This window comes from Gobius niger (assembly GCF_951799975.1).
Source record: "Gobius niger genome assembly, chromosome: 20".
NCBI classification, from domain to species: domain Eukaryota; kingdom Metazoa; phylum Chordata; class Actinopteri; order Gobiiformes; family Gobiidae; genus Gobius; species Gobius niger.
The window spans coordinates 4684498-4707204 of NC_136871.1; the positions used below are offsets into that span (position 1 = coordinate 4684498).

A 22707-nucleotide genomic window follows, 5' to 3' on the forward strand; every position below is an offset into this window, starting at 1 on the left:
ACTTTAGGTCAGACACCATGAGTGACAGTAACATGACGCGATATACAGTGAGCTCTTGTTGAGGCCTCATTGCTCTTCAGTCAGACTGAGAAGTGAAGAAGGAAGTCATGGAGATTCTGCTGTAGACAAATGGTCCAAATGCCCGGACCAAAACTGGCACCCTGAAGAGGTTGTGTGACAGCAAAAAGGCACGTGCACCCACTTAACTCCATTTTATTGCTTTTATTCAAGGAAACACTTATTAGAGTGTACAGCTTTTTATGTGTATTTGTAGAAATCACATTGTTTAAAATGTGATTTCTAAGTGTGTAGTTGTATATCCGCCCTCTAGAGAAATTATTCATCTGCATTTGACCCATAATTAAAGAAGTGCCTCAGTGCAACCTGTCAGGGGCATGTGGCGACCTACACATCATGAGCTCGGATCCTGATCTGGAGGAATTTGGTAATTGTGCATGTTTTGGTTTTCAGTGGAAACTCACTCAGACCCAGGCAGAACAGGGAAACTCCACGCACAAAGGCCTCACAAGATTTCAGATTTAGCCCATTTTACTGCGAGGAAAGAGTGACATCCACTGAACCGCTGTACTGCGTGTTGCCAAAGGGTTGCCGGTTCTTTTACATCTACCCACAGTGTCCATTCCAGCCACAGAAATGTTACCGAGGGCTGTAAGAAGCTGACCTCAGACCAGGCACAGGCCACCTTGGTTTCAGAGCCACATGTGGCTCTGTGGCCCGACTCAAGGCTAGTCCGGGTTTAATCACGAGTCATTACTTGTTTAGACCCAAGTTAGCCTTGACTCAGTCCTCAGTCGCTCTTTGGATCTGAAGGCTTGCAGATCCCTGTCCCTGATGTGTTAAAAGAAAGTTTTCAAATTCACTTTTCAACACTTTCTAAATCTCTCAGTTGTGAGTTTTGCTCACAGTGAAACTTTGGGATGCTTTGACATTTGCTTATGTCCCGGGTGTATTTGGGACACGGTGTTTTCCACGAGCTCTGCTCATTAGTGCGAACAGTAAAGGTCGCCTGTTATCGGGATCAAAACACAACTCCTTGGAGACTACAGGGCCTCGGTTACCTCAGCGGGACATTTTTAATTGAAAACAAACGGCTGTGTATAGAAAATGATGTTGCACAACAGCTGACGGAGAATTCCCGTCTGAAAAGCATTTAAATGAGACCATTGGGACTAGAGTTTCAGCTGGTCTTTAACTGTTTTGTAATGTTTGTCTAACTTCTAAACTGAATAACTTCTACACTGCATCAGTACAGCACTTGATTGGCCTATTTTAATTATAATCGTCAACTTTTCTTTATCCAACTATTGATTTATAGACACTCTTCAGCCCTATTGATTCAAATCACAAACATTTTCTGCTGAGCAATAATAATCTGTTTGGAGACAAACACACACATTCTCCATTTCGATAGTTCTACTGAAAAACTGCCAATACAATGAACTAATTAAAACTAATTGAATACAGGAATACTGTGCCCCATGAGTGACATAAAAATAAGTGAAAACAACAATTGTTGTATAATTATTTTTTTCCAATGTACAGGAAGTCAGCCTTTGTGACCTGATATGCACTGAGAGAGATTAGGGAGTTTCGAGTGAAGTTTTTCGGGCATCAATGAAATTGCCAAACGTGACTGTATAATCATGTGTAAATCACTTTGTCACCACTGAAGCAGGGCCTTTACTCCTGCGGTTCTAAGTTTGTTTTCTTCTGCTGAAGGTATGGCTAAAATGACCAGATAAACATTACAATTGTTAATATGACAGACTCATGATAAATATAGCGTTTCGTGTGCCAGGCAGGCGATCACTGAGAAGCATAAAACACGAAAGTATTTTTAGAGGCGATAGTAAGATGTTTGGTGGTGCAGCGGTTAGCGCTTGTGCTTCACAGCTAGAAGGCCCCGGGTTCGATTCCCACCTGAACGGGGCCTTTCTGTGTGGAGTTTGTGTGTTCTCCCCGTGTCTGCGTCGGTTTCCCCTACCACTAAAAACATGTACAATAGGCCAGGATGAGTGAGAGTGTGTTTGAGAGTGCGAGTGTAAATCAGCCCTTGGCTACAATCCCGTGTGGCATGAGTCCCATATATGTTCATTAACATGAACTGTCCCGACCAAATATACCTTGTACTGCCATGTTGATTATTTTAGAGAATAAAACTGATGTGATGTACAAAAAACAATAAAAAATAAACACTGCAAACACGAGCCAGGTCCAGTCGACTGAAGAACAGTTTATCAACAAGGCTCAGGAAGCTGAACTTCATGCCTTCCCTCGCCTCCCTGTGCTTCCACCCCTCCCAGCCCCACACCAAGGACTTAAGAGAAACAAAAATTTCAGATTCATACGAAGTGACAATAAAATCTTTTGAATCTTGAATCCTTTTTATCTGAATCAGTGTGAAGGTTAACGATTATAAAGTTTATTGTCCCCACAGGGAAATGTTGACCTCTGTATTTGACCCATCCTTCGATGCCGCTGTGGCATAAGGAGCAGTGGGGGCGACCGCAGCGCCCGGGGACCCAGCTCCAGATGTGGAGCCAGGCTGATGTTCAGTATCACAAGGCAGGAGGACGCACCTGTTGTACATGTTTTTAGTGGTAAAGGAAATCGGAGCACCCGAAGGAAGCCTACACGGGGAGAACACGCAAACTCCACACACTCCACAACGTGAAACTATATCAGTTCATCGTTTTACAAATCAAGCACTTTTGTGTTACATGAGATGCAGTATTTGGCATTTGGGCCTCAGCTCACAAACCACATGGAACTTTTCACAGAATGAGTTTGTGAGCTCGAACTTTCGTTGCATCATTGATTTGTTTTTCTTTTGTCAAACTCTCAAGACAACACTCTGTAAACTCTGCGTCACCACGTGTTTGCTGGATTCAAAAGTCTGTTGAGAAGCCGCTCAAAGGTCAGCGCTGGTAATTAGGCTCGTCCCGGGGGAGCTGCTCTTTCAGTCTGCACCTGCTCAACCGGGATTTGCAACGGCTTTCCAAAACAAAGGCGCCATTTTAACCTGTTGAGAATAACATACTAATGTCGCCGTCGCTGAACTCAGATGAACTTTGAAACATGATCAGAACTTCAAGAGCAAAGGGACAAGTTGAGTTGAACATGTATCAAAAGTTGCAGGAGTTTTAAGAGGCCTCTCCTGCTCTATAGGAGATTGTTGAGATGATGACAATGAATCAAGTTGGTGGTTTGATTCCCAGTGAGCCGTTTGCATATTCTACCCAAGTAAAGGTTGAGGTGCTCAACCCAAAACATGCACAATAGGGTGGCATCACACATGATAACCAAGCAACATCCAGGTCCAAACTGTACATAGAGAAATGTAGTAAAAACAGCAACTTTCTCATAATATCCTGTTGAATTAACCCTCGTCTTAACCAAGCGCATTTTCTCCAGTTCGGCTTTACCCAAATGTAAAAGCTTCTCGACTGGAGTTCACAGCCTACGGGCCAGTGTAACGCCTCATTTGAAAGCTACAACACTTTTTTGTCACATTTTTGAAGAGTTTTCAACTGCTTCTTTGTTGCATCACTGTTTAGTCATGTTTTGTCTTTTGTTGCATTGCCAGCAAGACCCAACAATTGTTTTGCACCTCATTTTATTGATAATCTAACTAACTCTCCAGTTTAATTCAATTTATTTTCATATTTAAAATAAGCCTTCATTGTGTATGCATGGGATAAGATAATTTGACAATTAATGTAATAAAGGCATGGCCAAAGAAAATCCAGAGTAATATCTCCGTGTGATCAGATGTTTAAATAGAGAATTATAGCAAAATCCCATTAAAGTGACATATGAGAGGATGGACAAATCCTCCAGGCGCTGCAATACTGACGGCACTGACATACGGGTCAAATACAGAGCAGTGTTAATTTTGACAACATATTTTAATTTAGTTTCAGTCTTAGTCTTTTGACTAAAATGTAATGTAGTTTAGAGATTTAGTCGAAAAAGTCTTTTCAATTTTAGTCTAGTTTTAGTCGACTAAAATTGCACGTAAGTTTAGTCGACTAAATTTAAGACTAATTTAGTCGACTTTGCATTTATGATATTCATTATAATCATATTTAATCTTGTTCCTCTGCTTCATGGAGCTGCTCCACATGAACAAAGCTCAGAGCTGATCCTTTGGCAGAGAATTTACAAGATCTGAGGCTCTTTCAGACGGTCAATAGAAGTTTGGATGATTTTAGTCTCTCCTTTTCATTTTTATTTAGTCTTATTTTAGTCGACTAAAACATCTGGACATTTTAGTCATAGTTTTAGTCTCATGAAAAACTTTTGATTTAGTTTTAGTCCAATTTTAGTCGTCAAAAATATCACTTTGACTAAAATTAAGACTAAATATTTTAGTCGACAAAATTAACACTGATACAGACGACAGATTTGTTTGTTTGTTGCTTTATTTGTCATTATGCATGAAATGTGTCCTCTGCATTTGACCCATCCCTCGACGGTGGTCAGCACTGCGCCCGGGGACCCATCTCCATGCTGTGGTTGGAGGATTCACCTATTGTACATGTTTTTAGTGGTAGGGGAAACCGGAGGAAACCTATGCAGACATGGGGAGAACATGTAAACTCCACACAGAAAGGCCCCGTCCAGATGGGAATCGAACCCGGGACTAGCTCAGAAGCACAAACACTAACCGCCGCGACACCGCTCGAAGGTCCCTGGTTCGATTCCCACCTGGACGGGGCCTTTCTGTGTGGAGTTTGCATGTTCTCCCTGTGTCTGTGTAGGCTAGTGGTAAAAACATGTGCAATCCTCCAGCCAGGTGTTTCTGACCACCAGCCTGGCTCCACATCATGGAGATGGGTCCCTGAGCCCACACTGGCAGCTCACTGCTCCTACAGGTCGCCCAGGGACATTGAGAATGGGTCAAATGCAGAAAACAAATTTCTCCCCAGAGATTAATGCGGTATAACTTAAATGATGTATTTTTAAGTATGAATGAGCCTTTAGTTTACTGCTAATTTCTCTGTAATTCTTGGGCCAATTCGCACGACACAAAAACCGTCACAAAGTTCAAAGTCCTCTCTTCCAGCACATGTGAACTATGGTTTAATTATATCATCACAAAGGCACTCAAAAGTGGTGATAATTTTCTAAAACATGTGAGTGATGTTGGTCAGTAGAGGGGGCTTTCAGGCCACACTGCCTTTGCTCTGCCTGATCCCGTCTGATCTCGGAAGCTAAGCAGGAAGGGCCTGGTCGGCACTTGGATGGGAGACCGTTTGGGAAGACGGGGTGATTTTGAGACAATATGACATTGAATTTCACGTATTTTTGATTGAAAAGCATATTTTAGTGAAATTAGTTTTTTGTTTTGCAACTTACATTTTTATAAATGCTCTTTACATTTGACAGAAGAGGGTCCCGAGTTGTTTGTTGAGTGATTTTGGGTGTCGTGGCCTGAACGGCAGAAGATATTTTCCTCCACCGTAACTTACGCCAAAGGTCACTGACCCTCTGACAATCATCTCACTTTTTAAGCTTTGATCCTCTAGTGCAGTGGTTCTCAATCTTTTGGAGTCGCGACCCCTATTATAACAAATTACGAACAAATAATGGCTCTCTGGTAAACTCGGGCACACATGCTACAGTAAAATATTATTTTATATGCTAATAAAATATATTTTTTTTATCTACAAGATCTGGCGACCCCCCAAATTTGTCTCGCGACCCCCTTGGGAGTCCTGACCCCCAGGTTGAGAACCACTGCTCTAGTAGTTCCCAACCTTTTTTTTGTCTCGCATATCCCTTTAGTCTTTCATTTCTACACAAAGTAATCCTTAAAGGGGCTAGATGCTTTAAGTTAGCCATTTTATACTCACTACTGTCACCTCAGGTCATATGTGTAACTGCACTTTCAATATTAAAGAGGGGGTATTATGCTTTTTTCAATCACATAGCACCAGTCTATATCACACTACAATGATGACGAAACCTTCTGTTGGTCTGTAAATGCAGTAAATTAGAATAACTGCCTTGTATAAAATTGCTCTCTCAAAATGACTGTAGTGAATGTCTTGAAATAGGCCTCTGTCTCTTGAAGAACCTCTGACCCTGAGCTCATTCTACACCTTAGGACATTGTTGGAACATGTAGGGGGAGGAAAATACATCATTTTTACATTTTTAAACTCTGTATAGTCCCTTTAACTCTAAGATACAGACAATTATTTACACAGATTTATTAACTCAGATTTATTGATATTTATTTGTGTATAAGCAAAAGCACTGAAATTATCATTGAAAATAAATTCTCTTCAAACCCCCTGCTGTCCCCGTACCCCTGATTGGGAAACACTGCTCTCGTTACCAACCCCGTCTCCGAACCATTGGTAAAGTGTCTCCTCGGAAGTGGTTTTCTGTAAATGATTGCGTGTCTGAAATGTATTGGAGAACTCGACTACAAAGTTGTCTCTTTTATTGTCTTCTGTGTTGTAATGAAAGACAAATACAAAAAGGTTTGTTTACAATATAAAAAAAATACATAGTCCAAATGTAGAGGGTATAGATTGGTGGTTATCATTTCATACACAGTACAATGCCACTAAAACCTCTTTACTTCCCTCTCATCTGATCAGCCGCGAAACTCAAAATGGCTGACAACAAGTGGCTGCAACGCAAAGGCGACGTCAACCTTTCATTACAGTTTTCAGTGAAGTGGCAATAAACATCCTTTCCTGGCCTCCTCCCTCATATTAACAGATGTAATGCTGCACATTCAGTCTCTGACCTCCTGCTGATGTGGTGGTGCTCTCCTTGTTTCAGCACTCCAATTGCCGTCACTTAGGTATACCCTTCCTAAGAGCCAGGACCTCTTGTTTTGGTCCTTAAAGTGGACATATCCTGCAAAATCGACTTGAGGTTTAAACTATGTTTTAACGTTATTCCCTCGTCAAAGACAGACCTGGAGTAGTATTTCACAACATTCATGCACTTTTGAGTTAATCCCCTAGCCTGGCTAACGCCAGACTAAAATCACAAGTGATATTTAGTCTGGGGACACCAATTCATTTTCTCGTAGGAGAGGTGTGGTTTACGATCGTCAATACTCGTTTATTGGGCGATACGAAAAAAAAAAAAAAGTCTATCATGCGTCTGCACGTAGCCACAGCCAATCGTACCATCGTATGAGATGACGTATGACGTACCCGCTGTAAACTTTTGAGCGAAATTATTTAGAACATGGTCTAAAGCTTGATCGAAAAATACCATTGTGTCTGCTGCTGTCATGTTGGATCCGTAAATAAACTTTTTTTTTTTTTTTTATCCGTAAATAAACTACAAGCTTCCGTATATCGAATAGCGTCATCATCTTGCCGTCCCTCCTCGTTCTGTGATTGGTTCCCAAATCCACCGGAAAATTTCGGCCATGGTCCCCAGGCTGTTGTGCAGTTCGAAATAATTTGAGCGCACACAGCAGCATGGCGTTAGCCAGGTTATTAATCCCCGGTCAAAACTGTTAAATTTAGCTATTTCTTCTTCTACGGTGTCAGCGTCTCGTGCTGCACTTCCTGATTACACTTGTGTCATTGTTCAAACCCAAAAACTGTCCTCCACATTTTTTTAAGTCCATAATTCAATTTTATCCAATATTTTGAGTGTGTTTATCACGCCCTGCTGGAAGTTATTTTTTTTTAAAAACTATTCCTATAGCAGCCAGCAGGAGGAGCCCCAGTCAAGATTTTCATCAGCTCTTTAGCCTACAATTCATTCTTACTATTTAAGCAGAACTAAGTAACTCTTGCCCCTAGAGGCCATAAGCACAACTGCAGGTATTATAGCTAGTTGTGATTTTTTAAGTTATTAATTGTCCGTGAGAGTAAATACTACGCTGACAGAAAAGGCGAAGGGAGAGAGGGATATTGTACATCCAATTACACAAAGGAAATAATTGTTTTCACTCAAACTTGGCTGTGAATACTGTTTAAAGCGGCGCTAGCCCACAGTTAGCTTTGCCCGTTAGCTTCTTCTTCGTGATTCTATTAGTGTGTATTGGTGACTCCGGTCCAGTGTCAGTCAAGTTGCAATTGTGGTTTCTGGCCAGAGACACCAGGGGGAGATGAAAGACCCTCCAATCATCCCATTAACACTTGTATTACCCCCAGAGGATTTGTAGGATTTTCTATGTTTAAGCTCCATATGCATGACATGTCCACTTTAACGTAGTTCATGCACCCTCTGCTGGAAACTATGACATTTTGAATTTTGACATAAATTAAGGCTAAGTGACTTTTTCCCACTGATTTTCACAAAACAACATGAAATCTCAGTTATGCAAAGGTGGCCAAGAGTGTTTTTTTTAAACGTCTGAATAGTCCATAATAGGAGAACAATAATATTCTAATCTACAACTAATACAAATGCTATAAATACATCATTTTTTATAACAAGCATTCCTGTTGTGTCGGATTATGACCCTTATTTCTACCGTTCACTATCTACATGCTGCTTATTTGTCTAGAGTGTCTAGTGTGTGATATGAATACATTTTTACATACTATTTTAATACAAAACATGAGTAAAACCATGGAGTGTCTCCCAGAACTGTAGAAAGTGAAGAAGTTGTCATTTACATTTGGAACAAAATAAGTTTCAGGTCAGTGAGAGACCTGCTCGAGGCCACAGTCTTCGGGAACAAAAAGCCCACAGTTTGTGCATTTGCCGGTTGATGGTTCGATTCCCCCTGTTCGTCCGTGATGTGCCTTGTTCCTCTTCCTGGTTCGGGGCGCCTCGCGCACTCACACAGAGGTGCTTTACTTCCTGGACAGTAACTGGTTCTCCAGCTGCTCCAGACGAGCGGTCATCGCGCCCAGTGCACGGATGTTAAGGCAAAATGATGATAATATTATGAGACGATACAGCAGAAGAATGATTTCACATAGATTTAGTGGTGAGTAGGGATGGAAACTGTTACCCTGTTTTCGATATCGGTGTTTGACCAAGCTTTGGTTTACGACACTGATACCTGAACCTTTTTGTTACCTATACTAAAATATTTGTCATCTAGAACTAGAGAACAGAACAGTAATGTTAATTTATTCCATAAAGAACTATTTATTTTGAATTTGTATCCTTTATTTGAGCTTTATTTGATTTTCGCTTCCCGCGGGAGGTATTCCAGGCATGTAGTGGGACAAGGCCTCGTGGAAGACCCAGGACACGGTGGTGGGACTATGTCTCCAAGCTGGCCTGGTGTCGCCTCGGGGTCCCCCCAGAACAGCTGGAGGAGGTGTGTGTGGATGGATGGATTATTTGATTTTTTATAACAGACAATGAGTGTGTTTACATACGCTCGAGTAACTTTAGGCATATCCTGGTTATGACAGTATCCTGGATATGATGTTTACATGTCATTTCTGACATTTCTAAAGCACAGGGGGGAAAAAAACGATCCAAGGAAGAACAGTAGAGTTCTTTCCCAGCTTCAGCGACAGGTGTGGAAAAAAAAAAAAAAAAGAAAAGAAAGTTGGTTTGATTTTAGAGATCGGAGATACTACAGAGCAATTAAAAAATTGTCGTTTTTGAAAGGTTACTTCAATGTTTTGTCCTACTCTTTGTCCTGTCTTCCACGGGCACAAAGACCAGACAGGTACGTATCAACTCGTCTAAGCTCAGGTAAGAACATCGAACAACGGAGGCCTGTTCCTGTAAAAGTCCAGGTACCAGATCAAATGGATGTAGGACAGTTTCAAAAGTTCACACATGCTCAGCACTTCAGAAATGGTGAAAATGTTTTTTGATTTTTATTTGTATTTTGTGTCTGTTCTGTGCAGTGTTTATTATGACCATTGGATCAAATTGACACTGAATTGTCTGCCTGAATGTTTGTTGTCGTTGTTGTTTGTATCCACTTACTGTCTTGTCCTGTCAATTTAAAAAGGTAATAAAAGAAAAACTGTCAATAAAAAATAAAAAATAAAAAAAAAGGTGAAAAACCAGGATACCGTGTTTACATGGTACAGTATCTGTGGTAAACTGTGGAAATATCCCAGTGAGAACATCCTGGTTTCTAATAACCTGGATATTGGCTTATCCAGGATTCTGTGTTTACATGAACCAGACAAAACCAAGAAATTAATAACCTGGATACTCGAGTGCATGTAAACGCACTCAATAAGAGGGGAAGCCACACAATTAAAATGTTAGTTGTGTCCAAACTCATTCCTAACTTTCTTAACTTATTTGCATCGACCCAAGTCCTCATTTCCGAAATACGTGTTATGTTACTTTGCGCCTCAAACAAGTGTGAAGGGCCGGAAGTTGGGACAGGGATGGGACAGATGTAAATGAACCAGAACTGTAGAAATGTTTGCATCACTGGGAAATGACCGTCCAAAAGCATCTCAATTTTTCATATTCTCAAGTATTTTAGGCCCTATCAATAAATAAACCTACATATGAATACAAATATAAGTTAATACATCAAATGAAAGTCAATCTTTGTGTATTTCTCTTTTAGATGTTTCTAAAATAAGAAGATAAACTTTGCATAAACATAAACTGCTACGTGCAGGTGCATAGGAACTTCTAGTGTTCATAAAGGAAAAGCTAATGTGCCAATTTGGAGACATTTCTAATGAAAATGCCGCCACTGATAAATCCCTCTTGTGAAAACTACCAATAAATATTTTTAACATGTTTAGATGTTATAGAGAATTACATTTTTCATGACATTTCTTTTGTTATTTTCATCATTTGGGCACGGGTAAAGTATCCTGCCAACAATGACATGGACACGTAACTTTCTTTTCCTTAAGGAGCTATACCTGATTGTACAACGAAACAGGGTCACTCAATTTTCAAATTGCTATTTTCTGGTCCAAACTCATCTCAAACTTTCCTAATGCATTTACAACATCAACATTTCAGTTTAAACCAGTTTTCACAACTTTCAGGAGGAAAATTGTCATTTCACTGTAAAAAATGCCTAGCCTGACATTTTATGACTGTTTAAAAGGCCAGTGTTTTTTGGATAAATGTCTGCTTTTACCATATACTAAAGGACAAAACTAATTTTATAACAATAACAGAAAATTAAAAAATCAAGGATAGCTCCTTTAATCTAATCACATCCCTGACGTCCCTGTCCACCTCACAAAAAATCCACAAGACGGAGCTCTTGCAGCACAACAAATGCATCTGTGTTTTAACAGTTATCATTGTTGCTGAAAAGGATAAACACTGAATCCGTGAGTAGATGAGAAACTTATTTTAAAAATGCCCAAATTTATAAAACATTTGCCAATATTTGTCATTTGTTTGTGAACAAAAATCATGCAAGTTCAACAAATTATGTGTAAGATCCCCTCTGACTCTCCACAGCAGGGAATGCAGAGAAAATAGGTTATTGATAGTTTATTTACAAATAACAACGTAAATTGATCAGATTGTTCTCCTGAGACAGAGACTTTTTAGATTCTCAAATCCACTCTCCTGTCCATGTCGTTGTGACGGGTTTTCTGCACTAGAGGGAGCCATTGTAACATTTTAGAAGCAACGTGACTCATCACACTAGGTAATTATTTAAATATTTTCTACGTTTTAAACAAGACAGTTCCCCTGAATTATTGCTCTAACTCACCATATACAGCTTTACAATTCTTTCCTATGATAAATCAACACAACTATGCACCAAATAACAGCTGGTAACATCCCTGTCTTTTTCTGTTTTAAATGCGAACTTTGTGCACATTTATCTTTCCATGGATAGCTTTAAGATAATGTACTGCAGATGAACACTTATGTTAAAGCCAGTCACTTTTCTCAAATTTTACTCCTCCTGTCGTGACTCGGTTTCCACACTAGATGGAGCCATTGCAGCCCTTTAGAAGCCACATGACTCATCACATAGAATCATTACTCATTTATAGTAAGGGTAATGGGAGATATTTCCCCGTAAATGTATGCATATATAACTAGGTTTGGCTTTGGTGTTTATTATTATTGATATTTTACTGATTAATGGGGTGTAGTCTCACATATGTTACACCTTGAATCAGTATGTGTACCAATTGTGCTCATACATCAGTTATAAAAGGGCATAGACATTTTTTTGTACTTTTTTTTAAGCATCTCGTGTTCTAGGGAGATGCTTTTGTTCACATCCGCACAGTCTCCCCCTGCCTCTCATCCTCTGCCCATGTTAAGAGATGCTAATAGCTTTACTGGCAGCGTGTGGGATGGGGCGTGAGTCTCATTCCCGTAAAATCCCTCTCTCACTCTGTCTCTCTCTGCATCAGGGCGTCCTGTGCAAAAGGATATGCTTTTGAGTGAGCTGCTCCAGGCTGCTCATGGTGGCCTGCTGGAACTCCACCAAACTCTCACAGGCGCAGGGGTCCTTGACCTCGATCTCGCCCTGACTCTCCGCTGCAGGGGGATAAGAACAAGGAAAGACAGGCAGAGAAAACAGGTTATTGATAGAGGTTGTTTAAATATATTAACATGTAACTCAATTTAAAAACAGTACTTTCTTTTTGTTGCTCTTCCTTGCAGGTACAGTATATGTTTTCAATGGAATTCATTCATATAGTGTTTGCACTGGAAAAGACCTGACTTGAAAATGATTCCAGTTAAGCTTATTAAGTGCATTGTGTCTATTTGTGTAACTATAACTTTCAGAGTTCATTTGGTCAGACACCAGGATTAGATACTTCTGTTGACGGCCTGCAGGTGGCGACTGAAACATGTAAAGGTAAAGATTTCAACATCTCTAGTGTCCGACCAAATTAACTCTGAATGTTATAAGAGAAAACGATACCATGCAAAGGGAAAATTACATGCCAACTCTTTCTATTTTTGCAAACAAGCTGAAATATTGTGTTAGTGACAATTGAATAAAAAAGGAATAAAAAAGAGGTATCTACAGGGAGGTATGCATAGATCAGTGATTCTCAAATGGTAGGTCGGGACCCAAAAATGGCTGTAATTAGCTGTAGCTTTTTAGCATTTTATTTCTACTGAAACCCATCAAAAACATGCAGCACAGTCAGATCTAGAGAAACTGTACTGAAAGTCTGCAGGAGATTTATTTTTCCCATTACAATGAAAAGGGAGTGAGCCAGTTCTGTCCAAAACTCAAACCTCCAAACTTTCCATAGGGATGAGTTTCTAAGCACTTTTCAAAATGTGCAGAGTCACTTTTCGCGATCACCGTCACAGAAGTGCTAACAAGCTAGCCCGCAACTTCATGAAACTGATACTAATGCTATATAATTAAATTAGATGCACAGCACTCTACGAATAGAGGGCCTTTAACGTGGTTTTTACTGTAAAATAGATGTGTGTGTCTCTTGCAGTGTCCTTGAGGGGGCTGGAGTGGACCACAGAGAGAGCAGGGGGAAGGAGAGAGTTCAGCTTCCTGACAGCCTGATGGGTAAAATCTGAAACATCTGACTGAAGTGGCTGGTTTTGCGTGGCCTCAGGCTTTACCTGGACACACGTTGAGTTTGAGGTTCTCTGCGATGGTGCTGATGGCAGAGAAGTCAGTGGTGTAGTAGAAGTGTTTCTCCACAGGATCAGAGGCGATCTCCCTCAGCTCATCCTCCACCGCTTTACCCACTCCCACCGCGTACATGGTGATACCTGCACAGGAAAACAACAAAAACAATATATATAAAGGTTTGCTTTTCAGTACAGGTTGCTTTTTTATGTTGTTGGGAGGCTTTTTAGAGTTATTTTGAATCATATTCAGACAATACAGTGATTCTGAAGGTCATAATAAACTTTTCACAGTTAAAGTCATCTCTTGTATTGGAATTAAACATTTATAAAAATAAGGCATTGGACTCTGAGCCCCTAGCGCTCCATGGATGCCTCAACAATGTTTTGCTTACAACAGATGTTATCCATCTAAATAAGTCATAAAAACCTGTCATACGCACTTTAAGGAAAAAAGGGCTGCACCATTAAGCAAAATTAAACTGAAATCCCATTGGGAAGCAGTAATTTATGCTCATACAACAAATATTCTCTCTGTGGGATACTATAATGTACAAAACCATGTAACCCAGTAATTCAACCCGCTACTAAAACCACATTCTGACATTCATGTGATTCTTGCATTTCATTTATGTTTTGTATAAAATCCTTTTCCACGTGTTTCTTTGTAAATGCCTCACCAGCCTCCTTGGCCTTCTTGGCGTACTCCGTGATGTCGTCCTGCGAGCGCCCGTCAGTGAACACCAAGCCTATGCGTGGGATGTTGCGGCCGACGGGACGAGCCCCCTCCGTCTCTGAGAAACTGTTCTCCAGCATGTGCTTCAGAGCCAGGCCCGTCATCGTGCCCTTCTCCATGTACTCCACCTGAAACACACACTCACATTAATGTACTCCCCGAAATCCCAGGATTTCCACAGTAAAGTCGGTTAAAATTAGGTACGCAAGTAGTGGGAATGATGAGGAATAATAATCCAGTGGGAGTTTTGCGTCAGAACTAAGGATATTGTTATAATCCCTCTCCTAATGTAGTATATGTGGCATTTTGTCCTGGAATTATCTCATTAATAATATGTATGGCTTGTTTTTCTTTCCATTTGTGTACTTTATGAGTCAAAGATCAGTCAAAATACTTGTTGTGCCATATTTGTGTCACTAGAGGGAGCCCTTGGATGGTAATAATGCCACATGACTCATCATATTCACCCAGGATGTTGTTTTTCAGTCTCCATTGTGTGTTATATTATATACAGTTTTGACTATCACATGGACCTTTAGCTTTCAGATGATGAAATGTGAAAGCGTCGTACTCTCACATGGGGAGGAGCAGATGTTACTGAATGAGTTTTACTGTGTGACTCCACCCAAGCGTTGAGATAATGTTTGTCATGTCAATAAACCACTGACCAACCTCCGACTCTGACTCCACACAGAGATGAAAATGAGCCATGTGTGAGTCCTTTACACTGCGCATTTGGCACTGAGATGGAGGAGTTAAAGTCACCCAGAAGGTGCAAGTTTGTCCCGATAAAACTTAATTATCTTAGCATTAAAACACTATTAAGAGCAAATAACAAGTATTCAGGCAATTTACCAAATATGTGTCAGTGTAAATTATATGAATTACCATGTGGGCAATTTTGAATTATACATAAAAGAATTATAAGGAACCAACAAGGTGATTGTTTGTATTTTAGTGTACATAATAAGTCAGATGTAAATACTTCATGAGAAATATAACTTAAAAAATAAAAAAACAGCCTGGCTTCAAATACTTTGATTGTTTCTAAAGATACAGTTGATTCTTGTGACAACGCTGAGCAAGGTATTAGGGAAGTAACTTGCGATATGCAATACGGCTGTGCAATATTATTTCAATATGGGCGGTATCGTAGCACAGCCCTCGTGCTTCACAGCTGGAAGGTCCAGGGTTCGATTCCCACCTGGACGGGGTCTTTCTGTGTGGAGTTTGCATGTTCTCCCCGTGTCTGCGTAAGTTTCCTCCGGGTACTCCGGTTTCCCCTACCACTAAAAACATGTACAATATGAGAGTGTGTTTGAGAGTGCGCATGGGGGACGAAGGATGGAAATTAGCCCAAGGCTACAATCCGGTGTGGCTTGTTTACATGCATGAGACCCATGTATGTTCATTAACATGCACTGTCCCGACCAAATAAAATAAATATTGCAATAATATTGTTATATATATAAGGATTTTATTGCAATATTTTTCTAAACTATTTCAAGACTATATGGTCCATTCTAATTAAACACAAAAATCGCAAGTAACTAGTTATTACAATTATGTATTTTCCTCCTCCTACATGTTCCAGGAATGTCCTAATGTGTAGAATGAGCTTGAAAATCCTGCACTGTCACTCAAAAAGTTGTTACTTCGGGTCCAAAGTGCCGTCATGCACGAGCTTAACGTAGAGACCTGAGGTAGCAGTAGAGAGTATAAAATGACCAACTTGCATCTAGTCCCTTTAAATCAAGCTGAACTTTTACACATTCATAAGTTCATTTATACAATTCATTTTGTTTTGTTTGTTTTTGGCTGAGTCTGTAATGAAAAAGTGTCGATCTCAGTCAAATGAAGACATAAGCAATATAGCAATTTAGATTTTTTTTCCTATAGATACAGACGGCATCGCGTCATAGAAGGGGGCGTGGCTTCGCCGAGGGGGAAATTAGAATCTTTAGAGAAACACAGGAAACACACTTTTTTGCCATTTTCTGGTGGAATATCAATTTATTTATCACATACAAATAAAGTCAAGTGTAAATCGGGCTAATATGGATATTTTGTCGCAACAGATTGTTCAGTAGAAGTGAAAAAACGGCAGTTGTAGCTAGCACTAGCTAACCGTTAGCATTAGCCCGATGCTAACATGTAGCATCAAGTTAGCATTCTCTGTTATTTATGTATTTATGGGCTGTTGAACCACTTTGCTCCTCCCCATGTCTTTGTATCATTATTTAGTAGAAAACTATATTCATAATTCAGCATTTGTTACAGTAGTTTTTGAATAATTAGAGAAACATTTCATTTTTTCAAAATTGTTTTCCCCCTTAACTGTTTTCAAAAATGACCATATATGGGCGATTCCAGAGATGCCGTCTGTATCTATATTGTGCAGCCGTTCAAGGTATTACATTTTCAACCACACTAGTTTTATGTTATATTTATTTTCAAAGTCTCAGCTTTGGTCTTTGATGAACTGGTCCTGGATGTCAGTCTGTATATGTTAAAGCAGTACTAAGTAACTCTTGCCCCTAGAGGCCATAAGTGCAACTGCAGGTGTCGTAGCAAGTTTTTTTTAACTTATTAATTGTCCGTGAGAGTAAATACTGCTGACAGAAAAGGGAGAGAGGGATATTGTACTTACAATGGAATTTTTTTTTTTCCACTCAAACTTGGCTGTTAATACTGTTTAAATGGTGCTAGCCCGCAGTTAGCTTTGCCCGTTAGCATGTTAGCTTCTTCTTCATGATTCTATTAGTGTGTATTGGTGGCTCCGGTCCGGTGGCAGTCAAGTTGCAATTGTGGTTTTCTGGCCAGAGACACCAGGGGGAGATGAAAGACCCTCCAATCATCCCATTAACACTTGTATTACCCCAGAGGAACTAAGGATTTATTAAGGTTAACAAGTTACTTAGTACTGCTTTAAAGGGGTGTTTCAGGATTTTTGACATAGGGCCTCACTTCCTAGTTATCCAGAGTGTTGCTGGTACCTGGAGATATTTTTTTTTGTAATTCATGCAGTTCTTATGTTTGTAGAGTTTCGTGGCGCTAGGCTAATGCAAGGCTAGTGCATTTCTATGGTATCAGATAGCCTGCATTAAAAACAGTCTGCTCCACAGTGCACCTGAGGGCACCTGGATAACTAGGAAATGAGGCCCTATGTCAAAAATCCTGAAATATCCCTTTAAGTCTATGGCAGCCAAATGGCAATATCCAACAATTTACTCATTTGCTAATTAAATACTTTTAGGAAAATGGAAAGAATAGAATGGAAAGAACTCAGTTGTCTATAATGACCTGTTACGGACACTACCCACCTTCATGACCGCCGCCTTGATCTCGTCGGCCTTGTGGTACATGTTGAGGGGGAACTCGGTGCGCACGCGGCTGGAGTACTGCACCAGCCCCACCCGCGTGCCGTGAGCCGAGACGTCCAGAGAGTCCACCACCTGGTTCACGAACTTCTTCACCAGCTCGAAGTTCTGCGGACGCACGCTCTTGGAACCGTCAATCACGAGCACCAGGTCGATGATGGCAGATTTACACGCTGCGGGGAAAGAGAGGGGAAAGCAAAGGTCTAAGATCATGACTTTTCATTTTGAACATCACAGGCCTGGTATTTCTGTAACATAACTTAACCATGACACTCGCCTGCCCTTGCTGCTGCAGTGAAATAATAAATATAACTTAAAACAGTAATAACATTCAGGTGATATGCTGATCTCTAAGGGTTGTATTTCACTCGGATGTAGCCAGTTGGAGCGGTGCTTGGACGTTGAAAATAATAAATAATTCTGTGTTCATGGTGCTAAAAACTTTGGCAGACATATAGGGTTTCCCACGACTCAACCAAAGAAAGGGACATTTCATAAAAAAAAACAGTTAATCTTTGTTCAGTCCGGCTCCAGACAAAGTTAATCTGCTTTACACATCAGTCTGAGCCAGGTTTTCTCACACATTAAACTTACTCTGTTACAGTATAGATGCATTAAAAAGGGCAGGTCCATACAGATATACTGATTTTTTTTTTTTCTTTTAACATTGTAGTTTGTAGACCAATCTCCAGTTCATGAGACTAGATCTTACTTGAGAATAGCTAAAGAATGATGGATGAGCCAACCTAACAGGCTATTAATGAATCACTGCTTTTGACCATAAATAGGTTTGTTCAGTTAACTTTCCACTTTGATCTTCCTCCTCTATAATCCTACTGGATTTGGGCAGGCCAACTGAAAATGTAGATTTGCAAATGCCTTCTGAAATTACACATTTTTAGCATATTGTTCTGAATTTTCACAGTTTTTTGTCTGGATGATTAGAAATGCCAATCATGGGCTGCTATTTGTAGATGCTTATTCATTCAGGACCTTGTGCATCAAAACGGAGACGATAGCGTGATATTTTGCGCTCAGTAGGAGCACTTTGTGATCTTGCCAATCCAGACTTAGCGCATTTAAGTGGGTGGAGACACAGATTTTCCTCCAACCAGATCGACTCTGCGTCCAGGAGGTGGTTGTGGGGGGTGAACATGTGCTTTTGTTTTGCTTCGCGTTCACGCCAAGCGCGGCCGATCCGCGCCACAGCGGACGCTGTAGCTCTTTTTCTCTGGAGACGTGAACATGGTTTAGCTCACGATGGGGTAAATAAAGTTTTTAGTTTGACCTGTGAGAGCCTAAGGCTTAAGAAAGAACGCAAGACAGCGCAATGTAAACGAGGAAGTGAATGTCAGCCGTGTTTCCATCAGTGCAGTCGCCTCCTCTTGTGACGCCCCCTCACAGGTGGCGGAGGCGAATGGCACATATAGCGCCGCCACTCGGAAAATAATTCGCCAAGAGCCTGCGCCGCCCCGTGCGCTGCCACAAGATCTGGCCCAAAATGTGCTTTAGAATTAAAGGGACTATAAGAAGTTTAAAAATGATAAAATTATGTATTTTCCTCCACCTACATGTTCCAACAATGTCCTAATGTGTAGAATGAGCTTAGACCTGTTCACCACAACTGCCTCTAAAATCAGTTACACATATGGCCTGAGGTGGCAGTAGTGAGTATAAAATGGCGAACTTGCATCCAGCCCCTTTAAAGTGGAATAAGTTTCACTGTGATAAGAGTCAAACGAGTGCCTCCTGTCTATCACTTCTAACTGCATTTTCATCATAAATCATCATCATTAAACATCATTTGTATTGGAATTTAGCATTTTCTCCCTTTTTTTAATAACATGCCGTTTGGGGGACTTACTGCCGCAGCTCTTGCCGTCGTCCTGCAGTGGCTGACCCTCAGGACAGATGCAGTGGTAGGACCCAGGGGTGCTCACACACTGGTGCTCACAGCCGTGCTCCACCGTCTTACACATGTCCATGTCTGAAAGCAAACAGAATATTAGACAACTGGACCCTGTACCTGTCCCTGTAGGGAAATGTGTCATCTTGTTTGGGATCAATTCTTCCAATTGAGGCCAGAGCAAGCTGTCAGGAGAAGTAGGCCCTAGGACCTCTCTCAAGACCTTGAAAAAGGATGTTGGTCAGGACTGGAGCGTGTGGATGGATTGTTAGCCTTCATCACACTCATATTTTTTAATTTTGTCACTACTTCTGGACACCTTCAATTTCTGTGTTTTCCTCATCATTAACATATTACAAGCTGATGGTTAGTGGCCACTGAATGTGTGTCCGACCACACAAAAAGCAGAAACTTAACTGAAGTTAGCATTTAGCTCAGAGGACACTTTTACATGCTAATTTATTCTATCTAAAGCAAAATCTAAAAAAGGTCTGTACCAGTGTTAATTTCGTCGACTAAAATATTTAGTCTTAATTTTAGTCAAAGTGTTATTTTTGACGACTAAAATTGGACTAAAACTAAATTAAAAGTTTTTCATGAGACTAAAACTATGACTAAAATGTCCAGACTAAAATAAGACTAAATAAAAATGAAAGGGAGAGACTAAAATCATCCAAACTTGTATTGACCGTCTGAAAGAGCCTCAGATCATGTAAATTCTCTGCCAAAGGATCAGCTCTGAGCTTTGTTCATGTGGAGCAGCTCCATGAAGCAGAGGAACCAGATTAAATATGATTATAATGAATATTATCAATGCAAAGGCGACTAAATTTGTCTTAAATTTAGTCGACTAAATTTACTTGCAATTTTAGTCGACTAAACTAGACTAAAATCGAATTACATTTTCGTCAAAAGACTAAGACTAAAACTAAATTAAAATATGTTGTCAAAATTAACACTGGTCTGTACATTTATTAATGACTTCTAACTAAGGCTTTGACATCACCTAAATGTGGTCGATGGGTTGACAACAACTGAAAATATCTGGATTGTTCATAATTTGCGATGTTTGGTGGCTAATGCTAACGATTATAGCAAAAGCACATTGAGGAGGCTAACAGTCTCCCGGACTAGCAGACTTGCTAGTTGTCCGCAAACGTTAGGATGACGTAACGTCTGAAAAAATACTTTCATACTGAATTATAAACGTAGTTTTCAACCAAATAAAGATACAGAGACATGGAGAGGACAAAATGGTTCAAACGGTCATAAAAACTTCAAAAACAGACAATGCTAACCAGGAAACGACGTTAGCTTCATGCTACACATGCTAACATTAGCACGAGTGCCATTTTTTCTCTTCAATTTACTGTGAAAAAACACCCACATGGAACCGATTTTGGCTTCACTTGATGAGGTGTGTGACATTAATTGATGTTAATTTTGTCGACTAAAATATTTAGTCTTAATTTTAGTCAAAGTGATATTTTTGATGACTAAAATTTGACTAAAACTACATTTAAAGTTTTTCAAGAGACTAAAACTAAATGACTATAATGAGACTAAATAAAAATGAAAAGGAGAGATTAAAATCACCCAAACTTCTAATGACAGTGTGAAAGAAAAAAACAAATTCTTTGCCAAAGGATCAGCTCTGAGCTTTGTTCATGTGGGAGCAGCTCCATGAAGCAGAGGAACAAGATTAAATATGATTATCATGAATATTGTAAATGCAAAGTCCAATAAATTTGTCTTAAAGGAAGAGGCCACCGTTATTGCATACTGAGATATGTTCTTACCTTAGCTTTGACGAGTTCTTTAGGACCTGTCTGATCTTCACCCGTGCCTTCAGTCACGTAAACACAGCGCAGACGGCGTTAGCATTTAGCCTCTCCCCCTCTCCTCTATAGCTCCAAAACAGGTCAAGATAGAAGCTACCAAGCTCTTCCACGTTTTCCCTATTTAAATATGGTTAGTGTTCCACTACAAAGTATAATTACACAAAATTAAACAATGTGGATTTTCTAAGCGGATAAAAGGGGGAACTATATTGTAAGGCGTAATAATACCAGGAGTAGTTCGAAATCCGCACAGTAATCTTCACTTTACTGTGCGGATGCCAAATTACTTTTGGTATTATTACGCCTTACAATATAGTTCCCCCTTTTATCCGCTTAGAAAATCCACATTGTTTAATTTTGTGTAATTATACTTTGTAGTGACCATATTTAAATAGGGAAAACGTGGAAGAGCTTGGTAGCTTCTATCTTGACCTGTTTTGGAGCTATAGTGGAGAGAGGGAGAGGCTAAATGCTAACGCCGTCTGTTTACGTGACTGAAGGCACGGGTGAAGACCAGACAGGTCCTAAAGAACTCGTCAAAGCTAAGGTAAGAACATATCTCAGTATGTAAAAACGGTGGCCTATTCCTTTAAATTTAGTCGACTAAAATTGACATGCCATTTTAGTCGACTAAAACTAAACTAAATTTGAAAATATTTCTTTTGCCTAAATCTTGATTATTTTAGTTAAAAGACTAAGACTAAAACTAACTTAAAATATGTTGTCAAAATTAACACTGGTGTGTGATTAATATGTTTACAGCATGCTAAAAACAGTGAAAAATTCCCATTCTACGCGTTGCCGTCTGTAGAATAGGCTCTGTACAATGTTGTAATGTCATGTGAACGAAACCTGTTGAGCAACTTTTGGAAAAATTACCAACCCAAGCATGGGGAGAGCTCCACACAAAAAAGCCTCCCCTATTTTTTCTGAACGTACTTATGCATGTCTTCTTGTCCTTGTTGAGTTTAAAGCCCTTGTTGCAGTCACAGGTGAAGGCTCCAGGAGAAGGAATGCAGATCTGCTCACAGTCATGTTTGCCTTCAGCGCACAGGTCAATGGCTGAATCGTGAACAACATAACATTAGTACAAATCAGTATCACCTCAACTCTTCACATCGACTATTAGTCAGAGAAGTGCAGTAACGTTTGTTATTGCAGTTCTACACGTGGCACATGCAAGCGAAGCAATGCTGGTGAAATGCATCTTTGGTATAAGGAGAAAACAACCATTGCTTGTTTTAGAAAGGGTTTAGGGATGCAGATTAATTAAAACACTCAATAATATTAATGGCTATTTTAATAATAAGAGATTATTCATAATTTGAACTTTGTAAGGGTCTTGTTTATA

At 40.0% G+C, this 22707-nt stretch overlaps 1 protein-coding gene across 1 annotated transcript in view; it reads right to left on the minus strand.

Moving 5' to 3' along the window:
* Positions 1-8327: 8327 nt before the first annotated feature.
* The window catches only part of matn4 (matrilin 4), a 65634-nt gene continuing 51254 nt past the window's right edge, over positions 8328-22707 (minus strand). Inside the window, exons 16-22 of the mRNA XM_079579253.1 lie at positions 22296-22418; positions 19474-19596; positions 17553-17782; positions 14174-14357; positions 13485-13637; positions 12318-12422; positions 8328-8868 (exon numbers count right to left, since the gene is read on the minus strand). Of these exons, the coding sequence (XP_079435379.1) occupies positions 8810-8868; positions 12318-12422; positions 13485-13637; positions 14174-14357; positions 17553-17782; positions 19474-19596; positions 22296-22418 (977 nt within the window). The 3' untranslated portion in view covers positions 8328-8809. The remainder of the gene's footprint in view (positions 8869-12317; positions 12423-13484; positions 13638-14173; positions 14358-17552; positions 17783-19473; positions 19597-22295; positions 22419-22707) is intronic.